General features: G+C 45.6%; 1 protein-coding gene across 3 annotated transcripts in view; it reads right to left on the reverse strand.

Annotated features, from left to right (window-relative positions):
• Positions 1-7,445: 7,445 nt before the first annotated feature.
• LOC146208212 (arylsulfatase B-like) overlaps positions 7,446-23,456 on the reverse strand; it is a 32,291-nt gene continuing 16,280 nt past the window's right edge. For all 3 annotated transcript variants that reach the window (XM_084591908.1, XM_084591916.1, XM_084591902.1), the window contains 4 exons: positions 19,092-19,218; positions 14,805-15,101; positions 12,475-13,001; positions 7,446-9,432 (listed from right to left, as the gene is read on the reverse strand). In XM_084591908.1, the coding sequence (XP_084448034.1) occupies positions 9,268-9,432; positions 12,475-13,001; positions 14,805-15,101; positions 19,092-19,218 (1,116 nt within the window). In that variant the 3' untranslated portion in view covers positions 7,446-9,267. The remainder of the gene's footprint in view (positions 9,433-12,474; positions 13,002-14,804; positions 15,102-19,091; positions 19,219-23,456) is intronic.

The raw sequence follows: 23,456 nt of genomic DNA on the forward strand, positions 1-23,456 counted from the left end.
ATATACAGTGCTCAGACTGCCAGGTCACGTTGCAGGACGGAGTGTGTGGCATCTAGGGAACACCATCTAGGGGAAAAAAAAAAAAAAAAGTTAAGGAGCGCAACGTACGTCACATGCACTGCTTCGGCAATGCCACCCTACACCTCCTCTGACGTCGTGGCCTCAATTCTTCAGTGTCCCTTTTGCGCACGGAATATCGACAATTCGGCCCACGCAGTTGCCGGACTGCAAACCAGCCTGATTCATCATGCCTTTAGAGAGCGTACACGCTGCGGGCGGCTTTGGCGGAATGCGAACCGAAGGGGCATCAAGTTTCAATGGGCTGTAAGCGAGTCGAATCTCAAATTTTGAAAACGCAACGAACGAAAGCGATACCTGGCTACCGCTCTGCCAAGAGCTTGCCATGTCACCCAAGGGACAATATACAATCAAGTCTTTCATTTCATTTTTTCATGGCTAGGCTTCAAAGTTGTCACGTGACGTGCCCTCCTAATTTTTCTTTTTTTTACCTCCACGGGCTACATGCCGTCTTCTGAACGGAGTTTTGCGGACCTAACCTGCGTACCATTTTTCTTTTTCAAATAAGTTGTCGTCGTGATTTTATGAATTTGTTTACGAATCCTCGAATCTAACCTGACCTAACAGTTTAGTATATATATTCTTAAAAGTAAACAGATTGTCCTATATATTCCAATAACATATGCTAAATTGAAACGAAACGTTGGTTATAGTATATGTGTTTCATTAAAAATCTCCCTTGTTCACTTTCTAAAGTATGTCAGGCGCTGACTTCGCGTTTCTTTGTTTTATTTGGATCATGCTTAAGCAACAGGATGTGAGGCAGCGTTCAGAGACATCTCTGAGTAACAATCGCCGTACAACTTGCTTATTGACAACCACTAAGGAGAAAGAAGTCGCGGGATCTATATATCGTCGAAAGAACGGAATTACGCTCCCGTGACAGCACCGACCACACTATATGAGCAAGTGACAAACATGCTTGCAAATGTATGTCGACACTCATCATAAGAGCTAGAATGACGTACTTCCCTTCATTACATATGTCTAAAACATCTCGAGGCATGGAACAACTGCTTATAGCCCATTTTTCCTTCTTTATGCCCGTCCACCTAAAAGTTTTCGCGACACCCTCTTACCGTTCTTTCTCGACACCGAACCTCCTGTTTCCAGTCACCTCTGCCGCGCTGAAATGACTCGTCGGCTCGCCCGGTTACGCACTCTGGCCTCACAGGACCGCTCTAAGCAGCGCTACGATAGTCGGCACCAGGATGTCTGCTACTTTTGCGGAGACTTAGCATGGCTCTGGACGCCTCTCCGCAAGTGGTTTGCCCCAGAAGCTATTGTCGTTCTACACAGGCCAATTTATTGTGATCACTCGGATCAATGATTTGAACTGCGTGATGTCTCGCCAATCTCCCCAAGGCCGCTCCTCTCGGAGAACACAAGATGTGCATGTCGCAAGGATGAAGCTCTGCCACTCTTGAGACTCTGACTGACAGACCAGGAGGCTTCGTCTGCGAACGGAGAAAGATCAAGCAGCGCTGAAAAGAGAAAAGGAAGTGGTGTGAGAAAGAGGAAGAAGCTCGCCATTGATCTTCCCGTTAACGCACCAGGCTAAGGTGGTAAATAAACACCACTGTAAATAAATCTTAACATTGCAACACGGCACGAAGTTCGGTTTGGAAGGTCATGTTTCGCTATTTGTAATGCGCATTCTCTTTTTTGCCAAAAAGATCGTATTGAAAAGAACTTGCATCGAAAAAGTGTGGCTACCTTGAGAAGGAAGGCAAGGAGGAGGAGGAGGAGGAGGAGGAGGAGGAGGAGGAGGAGGAGGAGGAGGAGGAGGAGGAGGAGGAGGAGGAGGAGTGGGGAGATAAACTGGGAAAAGAAACCAGTATGCACTCTGCATTGTGGAAAATGAATAAAAGGGATATGTTTATGTGACCTCTTACACATGGCTGCACTCCACACATTTCTCATTTCTGTGACCCTACCATCACCATTTATGCCGTGTGGCGAACTCAGCGCCATAAATAAATAAATAAATAAATAAATAAAAAGGGAGATGAAAGCTGGTGAAGACGGGGGCAAAAAAGTAATGGAAACGCTCACTGGAAAATCGCTGCCTGTCATTGAGGTCCGAAACTGTCAGGAAACGAAGGACTGCTTGGCAGATTTTGACCGTAGATGGTCGCCGCGGCCACTCTTCGAGAGTGCACCCATCTGCGTCAGTGATCTTGGATCAAGATTCTGAAACACACGACGTAGAGTTAATCTTTCGGCATTGTACTCGGAGGTTCACAAAGGGCATGTTACACAGCTTGATGAATGCCGCAGGTGTCGCACGCATTGTTATCAGCCATGCAGATAACAAAAGTGTAGTGTTCATGAAGGCAACACCAAGCCACATTCGACACAAAAAAGTTTGTTCACGTCGTGGTAGGTTGAATGGAAGATTCGGATCAGGATCCAGGGATTATAGACGTTGGTTAGAAAGCTGACAGGAGCTCTACGAGGCAATCGTGATTTTTTTTTTATCGTTATTTATTGTCTCAGGGCATCCGTAGGGTATGATATGAAGGATGAATGAAAAAAGGTTGACTGATTTTATGAAGTCCAGGAGTGAGCGATGATGAGGTCCCTGCGTCCAAGCGACATATGAGGCAGGATTGGTTGCTGAAAGGCCAGCTATCCTCAGGTGCCGGATTCGTGTTGGTTTCAGTGCTGGGCAGTCCCACAGCAAGTGGTGAATGTCGGCCTCAACATCTTCGTTTTTACAGATCGGGCACCCTGGGCGGGGATATAAGTGTCCGAAGTATGACCACGTCCTATAGTGACAGCTGGTGTGAGGGCAACACCGATCCGGATCCTCCTAAGCGCAACCTCCTCTGCACGGGTGAGACCGCGGGGAAGGGATACCGCACACGGAGGGATAAGTGCACGTGTGCGGCGCCGGAGGTGTTCCTTTCTTGATAAAAGGAGAGTAGCGTCGTCCACTTCAAGGAGTCGTGGGATTTATGTGTCTTGGTTCATGAGGCGGGTCGCTAAATATGCTTGACTTTGGGAAGGTAGCAGATCCCGCGGGACCCACTCAATGCGTACTGACTGTGGGATGCGCGCCGTAAGCTGGTGGATGTGTTGGCAAATTTTAGGGCAGCGGCTGACACGTCGGAGCAGACGTACTGCTTGAAGTGCGTCAGTGCGGATGACAACGGGGGCTGTAGGAAGCATGGTTATGGAAGCCACGGAGCAGAGTGCCTCCTGAACTGCCACGAGCTCAGCGCAGAAAGATGTAAGTGGTTCCGAAAGCTGAAACGTAGTGGTCTGATTCAGGCTAGGTCTCCGTGGACAGTAGATTGCCGTTTTGGCTTCACAGCCTTGCAGGCTTCCATCCACGTACACTACTACGGAATCTTGAGGCAGGTGAGTATCTTGCTCTTCAAATTTCTGGCGAAGTAACGATGCCGAGTTGGCAGACGTTGGTCTGCGGATATCAGTTGGCTTGTTGTCTCCTAACTGTATAAATTTATAAATTTCCAAGGAGGGAGAACTGGCGCAGGTGGCTGAAGAATAATGTGTGACGTTGCATACGTCCTCAGTGCTTGCGTGGAATGTGACAAAGTGGCCTTGAGTCTGCGACCATCACGGCGCTGCTGCACCAGTTCATCAATGGTGTTGAGCTGCGCATTCTCCTGTAACGCTACGACCGGTGTGAGTCGCGGAAAGCATGTTATTGTCCTCATAGCTTCTCGTTTTGCGGCTTCAAGGCGATCCCATTGTGCCCTTGTAAGATGCTGGAACTGGGCCTGATAAACAATACGTGGCTGCAGAACCGCCCTCACTAACTAGCGTGCAACAGACGAGCCAGCGCCACCCGTTTTAGGTGCAATTCTTCTTATTAAACTCATAGTTTGAAGTGCTTGCCTTTTTTGCCTGAGAAAACCAAGCAGTCGCTGATCCTGATTGGTGAATTGTTAAGCCCAGAATTTTCAGGCTCGAACTTTCTTGTATTGGGGTGCCTGATAGAGAGAGACGAATTGGATTTGGAGTTTACGGCGTCCCCGGCGGTTGGCGACTGACGTGTATGTAGTTTTACACACAGAAAGTTGAAGGTCAATGGAGGATGCGTAATCAAAGGTTACGTCTAAGGCTGATTGAAGGGCGGCTTCTTGAGTGAGAAGATTATGGTGAGTGCTCCATAAAGTGATATCATCCGCGTATTGCAAAAACTTAATTTCAGGGACATCATGCAAGAGCCGCCCCCCCCGCCCCCCCCCCCCCTCCAATGGGATGAAAATAATACTGAACAACGTCGGAGACAATACTGATCCCTGGGGCACGTCACGGTAGTGAAACGAATGAACCGACTGTGTCCCCACTGAGGCGTACTGCAATTGTCTTCCGTCCAAAAATGATGCGACAAAAGTGCCTATTCTCGGAGGGGGATGAAGCATGTCAATGGCATTCAGGATTGCAGCATGACTGATGTTGTCATATGCCTTTTCAACGTCCATTACTAATATGGTACGTAGTACGTACATTGCGGCTGCGGGTAGATGATAGAACTACTGATGCGAAGACCGCCAACCCCTCCTCTGCACCCATGTATGGACGAAATCCATTTTGAGCGGGGTGATAAAAACCCCGGTTTCGAAGTCAGGTCACTGGGTCAGCTCTTGAAAATGGTATGAACACACAGTCGCTTTTCTGGTGGGCAGGTCGCGCGGTTTCGTCCGCGCGATGACTCTAATGCTGCTGTGTCCAGGTAGTCATAGGTAGAGGATGTCATGCCCTTTTTGATGGCGGAGTTTTTTGTGTGGCCTGAAGCACTACTTTTTATTCGGTGAAGATAGAACACTGTTGATGAATTTTATGTGGTCGTAATCAGTGAAGGCACAAGTCTTGTGAAGATGTCTTAAGTCTTAGTAGTGTAGTCCTACAGGAATCACCGCGGAGTCAAAGGTACTGTTGTTTTCACAAGCCGTCGGTGCAGACGTGCAGAAGGTGTCCTTACGTCTGATGCGAATATTTAAGAGTAATTTGCTTTAATTTTGATGGAGATTATTCACCGTTATTCTTGAGGCCTGGTATGAAAAGGATCACAAGAGAATGGAGTAGACTCCATGATGAAGAATGTTATTTAGAAGCAGGTTTAGAGTGGGATGACAAAATAATTCGATGGGCATGAATGATCTTTGCGCATGGGGGGCTCGGCTTGGTAGTCGGAAGGCTGGCAAGATGGTGAGAGGTCCGAAATCAGAGACATGAAAAAAATATACGCTCTCTGCTAGGGCATCAACGTTTACATATGAGACAGTGGGCACTTCTTAACGGTGGTTACTGTTGCGGCTGTAGAGGCTCATTTTGGCTATCCTAGGTTATCGTGAAATTTTATATAAAAAAGCGAAAAGCGAAGCCTCTATGAAGATAAAACGAGAGATTGGGTTTGCAAACTTTAAGGGCAGACCAATAAAGATCAATTTCCCCACCATGTTTGTTCAGTCTCCTTAAAATTGCTTTAATTACCTTGCGGGTTTGAACGCCTTTTTAATCAAATAACGCCATATAAGAAAATTTTCCGGGCGTTCGGAGGATGGGAACAGGACTTCAGGCTTCCAATGCGGAGAGGAAAATGCAGCAGTGAACGCGGGCGAACTTGCTCTATTACCTTGTTTGCGGCTATTGTTTGCCGAGCAGCACTGGCTCAAATAGCTGTTTTGCTGAACTTTAAGGACTATAGTCGGAAACCACTCAAGAACGGAGCGGTAAATACCCTCTAGAAGAGTCCCTGCACCCAATGGCGTCGACCGCGATAAGCTAGGGAGAAAAAAGAAGGAGACACGCCTTTTTACCTTGAAGTGGCGAGTATTGTTTGGGGTAGGGGTGCGGTGGTATGAATGAAGGAGTTGTGGAGACGGTCGGTAGTTGATAGGGCCCATTCTCCACGGGACAGGGTCGGAAGTCCGTCACCTCATTTTTCCTGCCGAGCGTTTTCAGCAGAACCAAACAATGTTGTCCTCTATTAAAGTATTCACTACGATTTCACGCTACGTGGTTATTCAGTGCACGTGATGGGAACCGGCCAACGCCATTGGCTGGAGTGCCTCCTTTCATGAGTATTTGACGCTCCGTTCTTGAGTTGCATACGACTATTGCTCCTTACTTGTTATTCCGTTAGAACTTGTGGACTCAAGAAAATTTCTTCACAACAAGAAATAAGCATTTATATTCGACAGCTCAACGCAGTCTCGTGCTATGCCGAGACAGTCTGAATATATTTTCCTCTATTGTTAAAGAGAAGGAAAGGGGCTGCTTCTACTTGCGGGTGACCCAGTGACGTCTGTATGCACAAGAACAATGAGTGTTTCGAACGTTATTTGGGAGCAAACAGCCAATCAGGAGACAGCGGTATCCTTTCGTCGCCATTCACATCTTGGGGGCCTACTTACATTGTCTGTGACTTAAAACTATGCAAATACCTTTTTTTTTTTTGTATATAAACCTGGTCCTCAAAACAGACCAACGTGGCACTAAGATAGATTTCCAACAAGGAAAAGAACCTAAGATCTAAGATCAACACCGTTGTCACTTTTTTCAAGGAAAGCGGTCTGCGGCTAATGCAAGCCGATAAGGAAGAAGGCTTCTTGGTGGTCCCGCCAGGAATCTACAAAAAAAGGGCCTGCCGTGCTGTTGAAAAGAATTTCGCTCCAACAAATCTCAAGCCAGCAAAAGTAAAGTCTCGGGCAGTCTCCCTCTGTACAAATCTGGAACTGGATAAGATAGCGAATGCTATAAGCAAGTGCAAGGAAAACCCGCTAAGCATCTTTTTCACGGCCAAAACTCACAAAGAAGTTCAGTCTCGTTGCATAGTTAGTGAGCGCGAGTCTTGGCAACGACATATAAGCTAATTTCTCTTAAAACATCTGAACTCGCTTGAAGTAGGTGATCCTTTTGCTACTAAAAACTCCACTGATGTAATAGGTCTCTTACAGTCCTGTGGAACTGTAGGCAGTTTTTTTCTCAGTAGATGTTAAAGATCTTTTTTATTTTATTCCACACAAAGAGCTGTTTATAGCGGTTAAGTCTTGTATTGAAAAGAAAGGTGTTGCGCGTTTCCAGAATGCAGCCGGCATGTCAATAGATCGGTTCTTTTCCTTGTTGGAATTCTATCTTAGCGCAACATCGGTCCCTTTTGAGGATCTGCGACTAAATACGGTTTTGTAGCAGCCTCAAGAATGTCAAATCAATTGTTGCCGCCCACTGTAAGTGACTTGTTATGTTCAGCGGGCCGTGACGAGCACGTTATCTCCCGTGTGCTTTCTGCTTAACCCCGAAAGCCCAAGGATGAAGCAATTGACTTTTCTTCCTATTTTAGCCCCAGAAAAGGTTCTCAATTACGATAATTTCAGACTAGTGCAGAGCAGTTTCATCATGACCGTTTTGTTCTTTTTACTTGCGATGCAACAACACTCTGATCACAAAAAGCGTTAACTAAAAAACTGGTATTAAACACTGCACAAAAGCATAAAGCTTTTTCTCAAAAGATGATTACGAGCATGTATTAACTTTGTGGTGAAAGCGAGAAAATATTTCAGAAATGTAGCGTTATGCAGCTATAGCCACGCAACCTCGCAGAAGCAATAAATTCACGTGGTCAAACAGACATTATATACCTTGACTTCGCGAAAGCATTTGATAAAGTTTCACACCAAAAATTGTTATATAAGGTTAATGCAGTCTTTAAAAATCAAACACTCACACAGTGGTTTTCCGCGTATATATCCTCTCGTGAACAGTATGTATTTGTTAGAGGTTGTGAATGTAGTATTCTTCGTGTTGCTTCTGGTGTGCCGCAGGGTACCGTTTTAGGCCAACTCCTCTTTCTCATCTTCATTAATGATTTGCAAAGTAGCATTGATGTTCCAATAAGACTGTTTGCTGACGACTGCGTGATGTACAGTAGCGTAAATACGATTGATGATCAGATTAAATTAAATTTAAACCTACAAAGAATAGTCAATTGGTGTAACGACTGGCAGATGGAGTTAAACAAGTCTGTGTTCATGTCAGTAACTAGGAAAAAGAATGCTCTTAATTTCAATTATCAAATTAATGGTTACCTGCTCGAAAGAGTTGATCAGTATAAATACCTAGGCTTAACTTTTACATCAGACCTACGATGGAATACCCACATTGAAAATGTAATCTCCAAAGCTTTTAAAACACTATGGTACCTGCGGCGCACAATGCACAGTGCTACCCCGGATGTAAAGTGCCTGGCTTACAAAACCCTAGTCAGACCAATTATCGAATATGCCAAAGTAGTACGGGATCCTCACACAGCAACTAACATTCACAAGCTAGATAGGATTCAGCGGCTCGCTGCAAGGTTTATATATAATGAATACCGCCGTAACCATTCTTCAACAGACCTCTGCCAACAAGCCCAACTACCAATGTTAGAAAGCAGAACCAGGTGCGAAAGACTAAAAACTCTTTACCTCATTATCAATAATTATCTAAAAATTAATAAATCAGACTACTTTGAGATCAAAACTAATGAGACATCAAGGCATCGTCATATTAGGTTCATTCCATTGCCGGCTATAAAAAATAATTGCTTCAAGTTTAGTTATTTTCCGCGAACTTGTAAGGACTGGAACTCTCTTCCAGATTCTGCTGTTCGATCATCATCATTATCTGAATTTGTACGCCATTTAGAAAATTTCATCTATGGCACTACCACAGGGTGATGAGGTTCTATTGCTGTTGTGTAGGATGGCTGTTGTTCCGATTTCTGTGTAATTCATTTTTGTTTTGTTTGTGTGTGCATTCAGAGACAATTTTTGATTGACTATTGATTTTCATCGTGTTCTATATTGCTCATTTTTTCGTTTTGTATTTTCCACTCCTGTTACAGCCCCTTATGGTGGCTGACAGTATTAATAAATGAAACAGGAAGCGACCTGGATCAGACTGCGCGCTCTAGAGTACTGCGCTATGGAGGAGTCGCGAACAAAGAAAGAGGAGCACGCGCCACACATACGCAAGCACGCAAATAGTGCAGAGTGCAGCTAGCGAAGCGGCTGCGCAATTCGCATAAGTTTTGTGAACCTCCACAAAAGGCGCTGTTAGCCAAAGGTGGAACAGCGCCCTGTGGCCTAGGTTGTCATCCCTACACGATGATATATAGTTACAACAAATTGGCAACAGTGCAACAGGTATAGCAGTAATAGGTAGTCGGCGTCAAGGGCAGGGACAGCTGCGCTTCGGCATCTGCGGCGTGTTTTCCCAGGGAGCCCAAACGCAGTCGTGGAATTGGGGCAGCCCAGCTGGGTCCGTCGTAAGCTTCGCCGGCGACTTCGCGATAGGCGCGTACGAATTGAGCTTCTCGGATAGCTTTTCGACCACCTGCAAAGAAAACAAGTTGTGTTCACATATACAGACCTCGCTTCAATATACCAACCGAGATTTCCTCAAGCATCAGTTTCAAGAATTCACCAGGCGATTTATGATTGCCTGTACGGCGATAAGGAAAACAGAAGGTGAAAGCAAAACTTAGGCAATTAATAATTTACTCTGTGTCGATAATTTAAGAAGCTAGCTAGCGGCAATGACGTATTGTTACACGAGGATTACTGGCGATAATATTTATCTTCCTTTTATTACCTCGCCCCTTTTACCGTCAATCAATTTACAAGCCTTCTTGATATTCTCAAAAATCGTCAAGCCAATATATATGAGTACTAGCATCATGCAAGAATTGTTATTTTATCACCGTGAACTGACGGCGGATGCGGGGTGTCTCACCATAAACACGCTTTCCGATCTACATTTTACCACATTTCTTGAAGACTTAGTTCCGTTTATATATTTCACATAATTTTCACATATCTGTCTTCTACACTTTGTTAAAGCAGTGTCTGTAGGTCTGCAAACATTTCTATCCCTTTTTTCTTTTGGTAATATATGAATGCCACACATAGAGGCTGATTAATAATAAGGGAGTAATTACTCAATGACACCAACCCAAGCGCAGCCTAACGGCTACGAAGGAAAGCTATACACCTTCTCAAAAACTTCGCAGGTAAAAAGAAATTCATCCTGATCCGGGGATCAGGCTACGCTTGGGTGGATGTCAAAGAGTAATTACTCCCTTATTAGAAATCTACTCCATCTTGGGGGATTCCCCTAAATATTTGACCAACACCATTCCCACTTCGAGTTGTAGATCAATTCGCTCTCGCCCTATCATCTGTTCTGCTAACCGCCCTGGTTAGTTCAGTCGGTAGAGCGACTGCCCCGGATAGGCGGTGGTGCGGAGTTCGATCCCCGGATCAGGACGAATTTTTCTTTAACTATGAAGTTTCCGAGAAAGCTGTATAGTTTTCTTTGTAGCCGTTTGGCTGAGCTTGGGTGGATGTCACTGAGTAACTGCTCCCTTATTAGAAATCTACTCCACTTTGCAGGGATTCCCCTATATATTTGGCCAATAAAAGCTGGTTACATAGATAATTCAGCAATGGCCTGATTATAAAGCGAATAAATTCTGTAGTCGAACCCTATCTTCAAAAAACAGCCTGCTGTGGTGTATTGATATATGAAAGTCTAAAGTTCCTGGGATTATATTAGCCATTTTCGTTAACCAACGAACAATTGAAACAAATCAGCCTCGTTGAAGTGGTGCAGTGGTTAGGGCGCCCGACTACTGTGCCCAAAGCTGCGCGCATCGAATGCCGGCCTAAATGGCCGCTTTTCGCTGCAGGTGAAACCCAAGCACCCGTGTGCTGTGCAGATCTCCGGAGCCCTCCACTACGGCGTCTCTTATAGCCTGAGTCGCTTTGGGACGTTAACCACCATAACCAAACCAAACCGAAACAAATCACTCAACGTGTAACTTCTAAAATGTTAACATACGCTTTTTGCACAATATTTTCTTCATGTAGCGTAATGATGAAGCTCGTCGCATTTTATAAATTGTTCCTTTCCCAGAGCTTAGCTTTTAAATAGTAGCTGATGTGAGTATACGCAAGGCAGAGGCTTCCAAAAAGCTCAGATGCAATCTTCCACGAGTCCTCAAGGGCATCACAGGCGTGAAAGCAGAAGCGTTGAGTTCCTTCCTTTTGATGGATATCTGCGCAGAAAAATCCTGGGAGGGAATCATTAATATCAGCTTTAAGTGTATGAAGCGAAAGCGCTAACGGCTCCCGCGTTATCACGCCTTGTGCATGCATTTGTGTACAAGCACTCTGCTGCTCATTAAATTACCAATACGTTAATCGATGTCTCTGTAATCTTACATATATTAGCATACAGTTGCAAGCTACTGGATTATCTGAAACCACTCGTAAAATGTCTGACTCAGAATAAAAGGTTACCCTGGTTCGATTGCCCCCCCCCCCCCCCCCCCCCGCTCAATCTTTCAAATAAAAGAAACTGCCCGAGTTGGACGCTCTTTCCAACTGAGTCACGTCCCGTAGTCTCATTACGTCACGCAATGCGGCGCAAAACTACTACCCAGGCATGTCACCTGTCACTGTCACCTGGCAGAGGAATGTTCAAGGAAATCTCCGCTCACGAAGGTGAAAATACCAACACTGAAGCTAGATTTCCTATCGTGTTAAAATGTTGCAGTTACTGGCGGTCGATCCATGGCGTGGGACAATGCAAGCAGTAGACACCGCTCCTTCCAGTGCCACCTACGCACTCAGGCTTTTCTGCGGAGAGACGCGTTTTATCTGGGATGCCCGTGGGAAAGAAAATTGTGGTGCCGAAACGTGCAGCTCATAATGTAGTGATACTATAATAGATCAGTGTAAAGTTGGTTCAATCCAGGGTTCTTCGCTGGAAGAGCTAGGGCAAGCCTATGGGAGATGCGGCGGCGAGCCACAAATATGCAAGTTTTACTGCTTGCCAAGTCACACAAAAGTTATTAGACAGCATTAGATTATACGTTTCGAATGGTATGAGTGAATTTCTTACAGCTTTGCAGTTTGTTTAAATTCAGGGTGGCCAGTTCTAGCGAAAGACCTTCCCGTGCTGTTTGCCAGAGTTTAGATGTTGATGATTGAGTCTGTGCCTCGGTTAGCAAAACTCTACCTTTAATATTTGGGGAAAATTGGGCTAAAGGTTGCAAGCGATCTGCTTGCGTATCGGTAACTAAGAGAAGTTCGAGGACGATGAAAACCCAATTCTATATTCTTGGATGGAAATGCGAGTAAAAAACGAGGCAGCGAAGCTCGTCAAAAAAGGCTCGCCAAGAAATGGCATCGGCCACGACGTCGCAGTCAACTTGTCTGTGCTAGTGCGACATCGCAGCTGGCTAGAAGCTGCAGATCAATTGACTACGACGCCATGACATGTCAATGCCAATAGTTCGAGGGTATTTGCACATCAGTCTTGAGTGGCAATGCGAGCACAGCTTCAACTTCTTTTTGTGAACCCTCTCCTTACCGACGGCAGGCTGGGCGCCAAGTTTTCAAGTTCGCACGGGTCTCTCTCTATGTTGAACAAGTAGTCGCCCTCCCGCAGCTGCTCGAGGCCGGGAATGGTCCCGTCCTGCGGCTCGCACAGCACCGCAGCTTGCTCACGCCAGTCGGAAGGCAGGCTTTTGGGACTGCTTGTGTCGCCGTCACCATATAAGTATTGCAGAGTCCTCCAAGCGAGAGATGACTTCATCAGCGTGTTAAGCCTTTCCGTCGCCTCCTTACCACCCTGGCCAGGAGGCATGCCGCCTGGCGTAGGCACGTTCCGTTGGAGTCCTGGGTCATCAAACGGATATCGAGCCTCTTCAGCCTTCGGGGTTGTGACCCTGACGAGTTTGTAAGCGCCATCTCGATACGCCGACAACCCAGAACCAGTGTCGAAGTTCATCAGCAATTCGGTGCGAGGCCATAACGTGTCGTTGCTGATTTTTGCCGCAGACAAAACAGGCCACAGGTCGATCCCGTCGATCTCACCCAGGTCTTTGATGAGGCCCCCTAATGGAGAACAATGAGCGTGCGTTGGTAAGAGCAAAATACATTGTTTGCCTTCTCTTGTTAGTAACTCAGGTGTATATCACTGCACACGAGATGCACGCCCACGTTCCTGTCTGCTAACTTAGATTTTTAATGAAATATACCGAAATTCATTATTTACGTGATAAGGGCTCGGAGGCTTCTGTATTTCTGAACATCAGTGAGTTGCGACATTTTTGCTTTAATGCTATGGCGCACTATACTCTACAAAATTTAATGTCTTGCATTATATACCAAAGATACTCTATCTTAACGTCATGATAGTGATAATTCAATTGTGTTTATTTACCGGAAGGCTCTAATCGGCTGCTTGACCTGAATACTTCGACATTGCAGAGTAATTTAATGGTGACCATTATATAAATCGAGTCAACTGGTCTTCAGGGAGCGCCTGCTGCATAGCAGGTATATTACCTCTTTAGTTGTCTCTCCTCCCCTGAGCGAAGAAAAAAAGCATTGATATTCTCCAAGGTGCAAACCTCCTTTATGGACTACGACGACGTTGCGAGAATAATGAAAGGACAACAAATGTATTAAGGCGAAAACCTTACTTGGCTCATGGGTGGCTTAGACAGGAAGTGTCTACGGCAAGCGGCACAAAATCCCAGTCATGCATCGCACACTGGATTGCAGAGATTGCCGTTAGAATAGGTACACTAAGTTAGAACAGTACTGAATGCATCGCTATACCGCGGTAGCGCGGTGGCGTGCGCCACAGAAGCAAGCATGGGAATCGGACGTCGCGGCTGCGTGTTGTGGGAGCGAGTTCTTACCTTTGTATGTAGGAAGTCTCAAGCGTCTCTGCTGATTTTAAAGGTCACCTTTGAGAGTACTGATACAGAAGAAGAGAAGAAGCCAGATCTAGATTTGGGAACGAAGCTGAAGTTTTATTTCAAAAAAAAAAAACTCAATTTCACTATGAAGTTTTGAAATGGTCGACATTTTTTTTTATCAGAAAGCTTTTCCTCGAAAGTGAGAGTTTATGTACGCCTGAATTGTGCGATTGGGCGCGGACATCACTGCAATACCACGTAGATCTGTTTCCAGGGGTTTTGCAGGTCAAGCTCCCGTAAAGAGAAAACAAAAAATTTTTGACATAGCTCCATGGAAAATGCTTTCTGGCTTGAGAATCGGTCGACTTGGGGGTGTGCTTTCCGTCCCCTAACTATAACTTCACGACATTGAAGAAGGCCACAAAAGCCGACTAATCTAGAAAGCTAAGTACTCCTCAAAATTATCATCACACTATTGAGAGGCGAGCTCTAGAACAGAGAACTGTAACACGAATGGTTAGCTTTATTCCGATATGTATTCGATATCTCGCTTTAGGGGCGCAGTTGCCGGTATTATTTGCAATGCAACAAGGCAACAATCTTCACCTCTAATTCCAGTTTATTCCTGCAGTAAGGGTTGAGTAATCTTATCGAGGCCTCTTTTATGGTCTCTTTCAAAGCGACTGCTAAACGAAGAGTACAAAACATATATGGACGAAATACCAGACACCTGTAGAATGTATCCTTCCTATTTTCTATGGGACGTGACGCAATAAATTATTCCATATCACCGCATGTCCGAAGGCATTACAGGAGATCACTTGACCGTTAGTCTAGTCGCCAAGCGCTACTCAATAACATCTAGAGAATCCGCGTCAGTAGCTCATTTCTTACTTAGCTACTGGTGCCAAGCTCAACATGGAGCAGGCGGATCATCTGTAAAGTGACGTTCTGCCTACAAGTAAAGCGAGCAAAGCAGAACTCTCCTCACCAGCTGCCGAATACAGCGTAGGTAGCCAGTCGACAAGGTGCATTGGTTGTCGTATGACCACGCGGGAACCGGCAGCGAGCAGCGGGCTCCACACCACAGCTGGCAAGCGAACCCCGCCTTCCCACATGGTGCCCTTGGTGCCGCGCAGGGGCCAGTTGGAGCCGGTGTTCGAGTATTCTCCCCACGGAATGCCACCGTTGTCGCTCGTGAACACCAGCACGCTGTTGGCTAACATGTGGCGCTGTTGTAGGGCTGCTACGATGCGACCTACTGACTCGTCCAGGGCGTCCACAGCGCCTGGAGAGACGAGAAAGTCAGTGGAAATTATTAGCGAGCGTGAAATTCGAGTGGTGGGGGGGAGATGTAGTATATTACAATAAAGCCCACTTATATAAGCAGCAGTTATAAGGGCCGCTTGTTTATTAAGAACGACGGTGTACCTCGTCAAAATATGTGTTAGGGCTATGATGTTCCGCCTCGGATAAAACGAACAGCTGCACCACTCGTCATAAAGAACGTGAAAGTATGCGCCGTAAACTCGGCGTGCAGTCGAGCACGGACGCTTCCCGTCAACGCGAATACAGAACAGCGTTTACCTAGGCCCGTGGTCTCTCACAAAAATAGTCCCACCTCCCACCAAAACATAAAAAAATAAATACATTGCATTGATATTGTTGCATATATGCCCTGCGTCGCGCGCCTTTCTCTCCCTCTTCTTTTTCTTTCATCTCTACTTTCTCACTTCTGTCCGCACGAGGCAGCGGAGGTGGCTCAGCTACAGAGCCAGTAGCAGGCCCGTGCATTTTCTTTTCCTTCTTCCTACAGCCACAACAACAACCACAACAAACAAAGGCGTTCGTCTTATCGCACTTTAGTGGTCCAAAGTGCCACACAAATATTTTGAAGCAGCAAGGTGGAAGGCGTCGAAGGTCCGCCGAAGGGACATACGGTGCACACTATTTTTGTTGTTCTCCTATCTAATTATGCTTTGTTAACTTTTTTTATGCTTTTTTATTCCTTTACTTGGTTTCTTTACTGATTCAATTTTGCTGCAGACTTTACAACACTTCTTTCTTCTTTCTAACCATGCCGAGAAAGAGGGGGGAGGCACATGAAGTATGAAGGTTGATGAACTCGTCGACGAGTAATTCATTAGCCGGTCAGAACAGTCAACCATGAGAACAAGGCAGGCAGCTCATTCAACGCCTCAAAATTAGCCTCAAGGAACGCGCAACCCCTCATACTTCATCCCCCAGTTGCGTAAGCGGCAGTGTCCATATGTCACTATTAAAAATGCCATCTCACCCTCAGTCACGACCGGCCGCAGGGCATCCAAAGCTAGGGCGCATCATAAGCACTAAAGTCCCTAAAACGGATCTAGGGACTTTAATAAGCACTACCCACCTTCAACACCAACTGCTTATACAGATGTGGCAGAATACCATCATCGCCCTGCGTTCGCGGTGACAGCCTAGAAAAGCGCCCGCAAACCTCTATTTGGGCTACCTTCGACCGGCTAGCTCTACCAATCGAAGCGGAAGTAGCCGTCATTGGCCTAGCAGTTGGTCGCACTCAAGATCTACGCATTTTCTCATAGTAAAAAACAGACATCCCTAACTTTGCTATGCACGAAATCCACTGTGCACCCGCTGCCTACAACATACTCCAATTAAACTTTCAAGGCAGAAAGTGAAGGCAGAAAGGTAGGCCAGTTGGTGTGTCATCATTAATAAAGAGATTAGCGCAAATAACACGGACACAGACATAGAAGCAGACAGGACGAGCGCTAAACATCAGCTGAGGATTTACTTAAAAAAAAAAGGTACATAAAAACACTTCGGTGGCGCATGCGCACGCCAGGTCAAAATCATACAAGCAAAAAGTAATCAAAATGTGGAAAGCTGTTCTTTAGGTACACTTCTTTTTTTCTGAACAAGGCGATTGAAGGCGCACTGACAGATTTATCGCCTTCCCTGCTAATGTGATATGCCTCGCATATCTCACGTCCTAAACTTGTGCCTCCCCTACCATGCAGACACGTGGCATCAAACGCCGGCACACACCCGCAACGCTTACAGTGGTTGGCCAAATGTTCGCCCCCCGCCAATGAATCCACCAACGTAGGGTGCTCGCGTAGTCGATCATTTAGGCAATGTCTAGACTGCCAGCAAGTTCAAATTTATTAGTTATTGCTTGTATGGTTTTGACCTAGTGTGCGCATGCGCCACCGAAGTGCTCCTTGTTTGTGAGTAAATCCTCAGTTATGTTTAGCGCTCGTCCTGTCTGTGTCCGTGTTAATTGCGCTAGTATTTTTATTAATAATAACCCGAACCTCCTTGCCTGACCCAGTTCTTGGACTAAAAAAATGCTGCTTATTCCTCCTCCTATCTCATTCCTGGTTTTAAATTCTATTAAACTGCATATTTTGTCATAATGCCACGGCCACTTATCTTCGCGGTACTGAATTTTTACTGTTAGCGTTTATACAGATGAATGCTTTTGTCCGGTAGGAGAGGATGGCGCTTTGCATGTAGCCCTTATTTATTTTTGTTCCTTTTTTATCTTCATCGTGTCCATTCGTCCCGCCTTCATTGTCGTTGTACAAGTGTTGCTCTTCTGGGAACAAATTATTGGCAATTAAAGAACCTGCTCTGTCTGTCATTTCTCTCTTTGGCCATGCAGGTTTTCGCTCGCTCACTAGGCTATATGTGACCATGCAGCAAGTTCAAATTAACCATGGTATAATCGTTTGCCCCCGAGCCTTGCATACGGAGAGACGGGTCTGTCATTACATTCATCGTTGCTTGTCACCAATTTAACACCCCTTTCTCCTCAAGAATACTTGAAGGTCATTCGTAAAAACATGCCAGCATATATTATACAAAATATACAAACGTTACGAAAGACAGGAGTATCCCTCATGAAAATTTTTAATTATTCTTTTTGGTTCAAGCATTTGCAAGCCACGGTGTCTCCTGCCTGATTGCCATTGGCTTGACTGGGTGTGAAGTGCCCATCTTGATCAGATTTAGACACTACAATATTTATATGTATCATCATGACGTGGTACATGCTCATCGTGGGTTTGGGCGCGGGTGGCATATAAGGACCCCCGAAAGAAGTTTAGTTCGTTTAAGAGGAAACGCAGCCGAAAACATTAGCTGTAGTTTAACGCTGCTAAACATATAGTTAGGCGAAGCGAAAGCATTGTTTCGCTCGAATTTGCTTTGGTTAGGCTTAGGTTTAGACATGGACAAACATGGTATACAGCGATTGAATTGTGAGCGTATGGAGTCGAGGACACCCAGAACCACAAAAGGGAACACGTGATGCTGTATCTGCTGTCAAAGGCCAAGTGGGTTCAGCTATGTATCTGTGCCATGGTTTAGATGTATAGCGACACTGTGACCTCTTGTTCGATCGTTGAAGGTGAAGCGGGCGCCCAGGTTGACCTCGGCTGATACATGGCATAACAAAGTTTCCGCTTCAAAATGGGTGGGCACTCAAACTCCACCTTGAATGGTATGGCGCGAAAGCTTTAAGGGTCTTCGCTTCCTCTTATGGATCTTTATTCACATTCATGTAGTTTTCTATTCGCTTATCTACTAATCCCTTAATTTGTGCATCTGATATCTGACGCATTCTCATTAACACAGCGGTAAGCTTTACAGAAAGCCTCCCGACATAGGCAAAACCCATACTTTAGGTCACTCCGTATGAGCGTGCCTGCAGAGCCTACGAGAAGCATCTCTAATTCGGGATCCAAGTGTCCACGAAGGCTGCATTCCGATCTCACCCTCCCATCTCAAATATGAAGCCCAAGTTGGCAGCACACCCCAAATCGGTCAAATTATGTGGTCTGATGACGTCACACAACCCGACGACCACACAGCGCAAGCCCGCGTCCCATCGTTCAATTAACACCGGCTGAAGCCATGTCCGTAAGTTTTTGCTCACAGCCCCGACACCGACATCGGCACCGGATATTCTGTAGAACAGGGTCGTTAACGCTATCGCGTCGATAAGTAACAGAGCAGGCTCAAAGCAGAGGGGATGCCATCTAGTGCCTCAGCCGATAACTGTTACTGCTTGTCTGCACTGCCATTCGTAATTGATAGGCCACCAGAGACGGCAGTTTTTTTTTTTATTATTATTATTGTTGCATGAGTTATTTTTTCCACACATATTTGCCGAGAAGGTATCTGGTCAACAAACATCGCTTTGCTTTTAAATTACTCTTTAACCGTATCCGCATTCGATCGATTTGAACTTGGAAGCTTTGCTCACCGGCGAGAAGCGTTCTGTTGTGGTCTTCGATGTAGGGGAATTTGGCGAGGTTTCTCTCGGGTGCGTCCGCAGTCAGGTTCGTCGTCTGCCCATGAGCCGCCAGAAATGCCAGGTACATGAACAGGGGCTGCCATGAAATGATTCATAGACACCGCCAGTGTTGGACAATGTCGTGCTTTTTGGATGAACTATATAGAACTGGTTAAAACATGGTGGTTAAAGGTATCGTATCGTAAATATCAGCTTCTATAAGAAGGTAGGCCAGACTGACATGTTGTACAATTCAGTAACACTAACGGCGTTTCTACCACGCGAAAACGTGACTGCGTTACTCAAAAACCGCTCAAAACGTTACTGAATTCTTTCCCCATTAACACCTGTGTGAACGACCGATAATCAAATTTCACAGTAAAACTGCAGGAATAACTCGAATGACTCGAGGGTTCGAGTAATACATGACGCAACCAGCGCGGCTCCAATGGCCGTCGCTTGACCTCACGATGACCTCTCTTAATTTAATCGAAAAATCGAGACAGCTGCGCTGATCGCACGCATTGGTGAGAAAACATAATCATAGAGACGTCATATGAACGTTCATATGACGCTATTTCTTAACCAACGATAGAAAACGGTGAATATTGCCGCGATCTATTCAAATCTTTATCGGTTCTTTTTTCGACAGCTGCCGACATGCGACCTTATCAATGTGATTCTGGCACGCGCATCAAATCTGCATTCTTTGTTTTTTTTTTTTTTTTAATGCTCGTTGTCACGAGGTGCAGCTCTATCAGTTTCTTTGTCGCGTTAGATGCGCCGAGATCCGTCTCGAAGATTGCTGCCACTCGCGTATGCTTCTGCAATGTTCTAGGTTGTACTAGTCCCCTTTTGCGTCTTTATCGATATGTTTCCTTGCGGCATTTAAATTGAGCGCTTGTCAGTGTGACGGCATTCTAAGTTTGCCGACCAGAGAGCACGTTTGTTGCTATCGCTGCCGCCGCGTTGCTTACTTCTTTTCGGGGGAAAGTCAGCCCAATAAACAATTAATTCAGTACTATCACTCCTCTGTCCTCTTTTGGTGCCTGCGTCCTTGTCACCACCACGTGACAATATATTGGCCTGTTAGTGAGCTCGTACTAAGTTACCTTCTTTTTCCGTGCCGCTACGATCTGCCACGTGTAGCGCGTTGTCTGCGTCTTGGTTAACATTCCTGGTGCTTTTGCGAAGCGCTGTGGACGTTGATGTCAGTCGTGCTACCATTACAGTGTTCATATCACATACAACGATACAAAAGTCGAATTGGTCCTATGCAACGCCAGAGTCGCACTACGCCAGAGGTCTACGCAAGACGCAGCAGATGGACAAACGCACAAGAATACGAGGCTACTAAGAAGGGCCGAAATGCGACAAAAAACATTGATCGAAGGCAGACGGATGAACACCCCCCCCCCCCCCCTCCCGCCCCTCTCTTACACGCAAAGGAAGCCATTACAACGTTGAGCTGCTGTAATGATTTCTGTGGTGGTACATATTGTCTTCCTGTGTCAGCACTCGGCGTTAGGCACCAGTAGCCATGACGCGGTTTTAATAGGCTTTCAAAGTTCATTGCAAATCAGATTTGTTTGCTTAGAGGGCCACTGAAATGCTATTTGGGTAAAATTCGAATGGAAGTAATTCATAGAGATTATCTTTGTGAGTATTCGAATCAGACTTGAGAGCTTTATGTGGAGCCGATAATTTGCAAATAACCCTTAAAATGTCTCCTGGCGACTGCCCGCAACCGAATTTGGGCGACACATCCCCGCGCGCGAATACCCCCCCCCCCCCCCCCCCCCCTTTTCTGCTTACGTCAATGCGGCTGCCCTTACGTCAGTGCGGCTGCTGAGCTCGCCCGCTCATAGGACACTCCCAAGTTAGGCAAGTGGGACGGGGCGTTGTGGGGAGCCCTCGCGACTTGTGTTCTTTTTTTCTTGCGCGCCGTCGTGGCTTGGGTTGAGGGGGGAGAGGAGGAGCATCATTTTCGTCCCCCGATATCTTAGGCGCTAATAACGATAAGCTTAAAAATTTTGCGTTGCAGAAAGGATTGACGGGATACCTATTAGTAATGCGCGTTTTCCAATTCGAGGAAATAGATTTTCATTGGCCATTTAGGATTCGGGGCAAGTGTAGTACAATCGTTAGTAGAGTACAGCTAGATTCCTATATTTTTCTGAAAAGACCGGAAAGTTGGCAGGTACTATACCGTACCTCGACATGTGTCTCTGTGAGATGTAGGGGGGCACGGAGGCTGACCACGGCGATGTCTGTAGCGTTAGGGTAGGATAGTAAACTGCACGGACAGAGAGGTCTGTGCAATCCTGACAGCGACTTTGGCTATAGGTATTCATAATATTAGTTATTTTACAGCGGTGACTTGTTTTGAGCGAGCACTAGATTTGGGAAGCAACAAGGTGCTCTCCAAAGAGGCCTTCTAACAGATTGTGTCGACCTATTTACTAGATGTCGCGTCGAGGAAATAGGCTGACGAACCAATGGGTGACTTGGTTTGTCTCGCACGCCCCATCAGCGCCGCTCAGCAACCCCTCGTTGGTCGAGTGCATTTGCTAGTGTGTACCAGCTAACGGCAGTGATATGTAAAAGGCGGTTGGCCGCGGCTTCATAGCAACGGGACAATGTCGTTGGTTGGAACGGTTCGAGGGCCTCTATTGAGGTGCAATTGCCCTTTTTTTGTTTAATCACGAGCTTATAAATTGGTATATAGAAGCCTAGTTATCGCTTTTTTTTTTTCCGAACAGTGAAATTCACAAGGCTACCGTTTGGCTACTCGCAGGAAATATTAGCATAAATAAATTGGGCAAAGGAATGGAGCTTCAGATAAGAATGCCTGCTTGCTTTGTTTATGTCATTTTACTGCAGTAAAGAAGACATTGCAGCACACAAATATTTTCACGGTTGCATACAGTTCACAGTCGAAAAAAAAAACAATACAGAAAATTCTGTTCTTACAAAATTTCTGTGCGGTTTGACCGTGAATTTGTTGTGACAATATAGATTTACATACTAACATCAGAATTTGGGTAGTTATAACAGAAAAGTACTGAAGGAAAGAACTACACGAAGTAGTGTAGAATTGCAAACTTTTTGTCGTATTTTTGACATGGCTCTGTAGTGCATATTTTTTTCCCACTTGGAGGTCGTAGGAAAAACCCGCGCCGGAAGATACTACCCCCAAAAAAGCGCCCCCATTCCCGCCAAAAATAAAGCCCCCGACCCTTGCCAGAAATCGTACTTTATCGGCATCTCCACTTTGAGAATAGGTGTTAGCATGAAGTGCTGTGCAGTGCTAGATTGCACCACCGGCAAACAGCGCCTGTAGGGTCATAGAAAGCACACGTACTGCAAATAACTTCTGCCGGGGCAACGTTGAAGAGCAGACCGATCCAGAGGTGGACTTACTTTTGGCTACCCCCTTTTCATTGCATTATTTCTTATACATGCCTCAGATCGGTTCATTGTTTAATCGCTTCCACGGATGAAATCCCATCTATGCCGACAAATGTAATTGTAGCATTCAATATTGCAACACACGACGGGGAAACGCAATCTGCGTAGTCGTCGATAGAGCAGAGAAAGAATACAGCTCCTTCGACGCGAAAAGCTTTAATGGTATTCCGCAACTTTGAGCGGATGTGGCGCACCCCGCATCTCAGCCTTCTCTCCCATGCTTCCGCATGCTTCCACATGCATGATTGCTGATTGGCTGTCCTCCATCAAGAATCAACGCTCCACATCGCAGGGCTATAATTGGAAGGATTTCCTCGAGAAATTGCCACTTTTCTAGCTCTGCTTTGAAACATAGGTCTTATCAAAATACTGTGGTATTTCTCAGGAAGCTTCCGGGATTTGATATTTCAAGACACTATTTGATCTACTTTGTCAAGCGGAGGATGACTCAGTGTCCAGCATTCCCAAGAGAATCCCAAATTATTGATATTTCCTGGAATGGCGCATTAAAACACTCTTGAATCCCCACCGGGTGCTTTGGCACAAGCAAAAAGAACAGCGTGCATTTATCTAAATGGACTGCTATTTTAAAAACTTCCCGGCCGACTTTTGAAATTGCACTTTGAAACAGCGATCAATCATGTAATACTCAACAAAAGTCAGGAAACGAAAACCTTTCATATAACAAGAATTTGAGAAATTCTGCCGATAGCTATTACACAATCAACCGCGCTTACTAATGCATTTCATTAGACTATACTCTAGATTGTAACATTGTTACGGAAACTCACACGTGGAGAATGTTTTTTCCTGATTCACAAAAGGAAATTCTTTTTCCGGGGACGTTTTCTCTCTCTTTCTTTT

This window comes from Amblyomma maculatum, chromosome 1 (assembly GCF_055883805.1).
Source record: "Amblyomma maculatum isolate TAMU_Amacu chromosome 1, ASM5588380v1, whole genome shotgun sequence".
NCBI lineage: Eukaryota > Metazoa > Arthropoda > Arachnida > Ixodida > Ixodidae > Amblyomma > Amblyomma maculatum.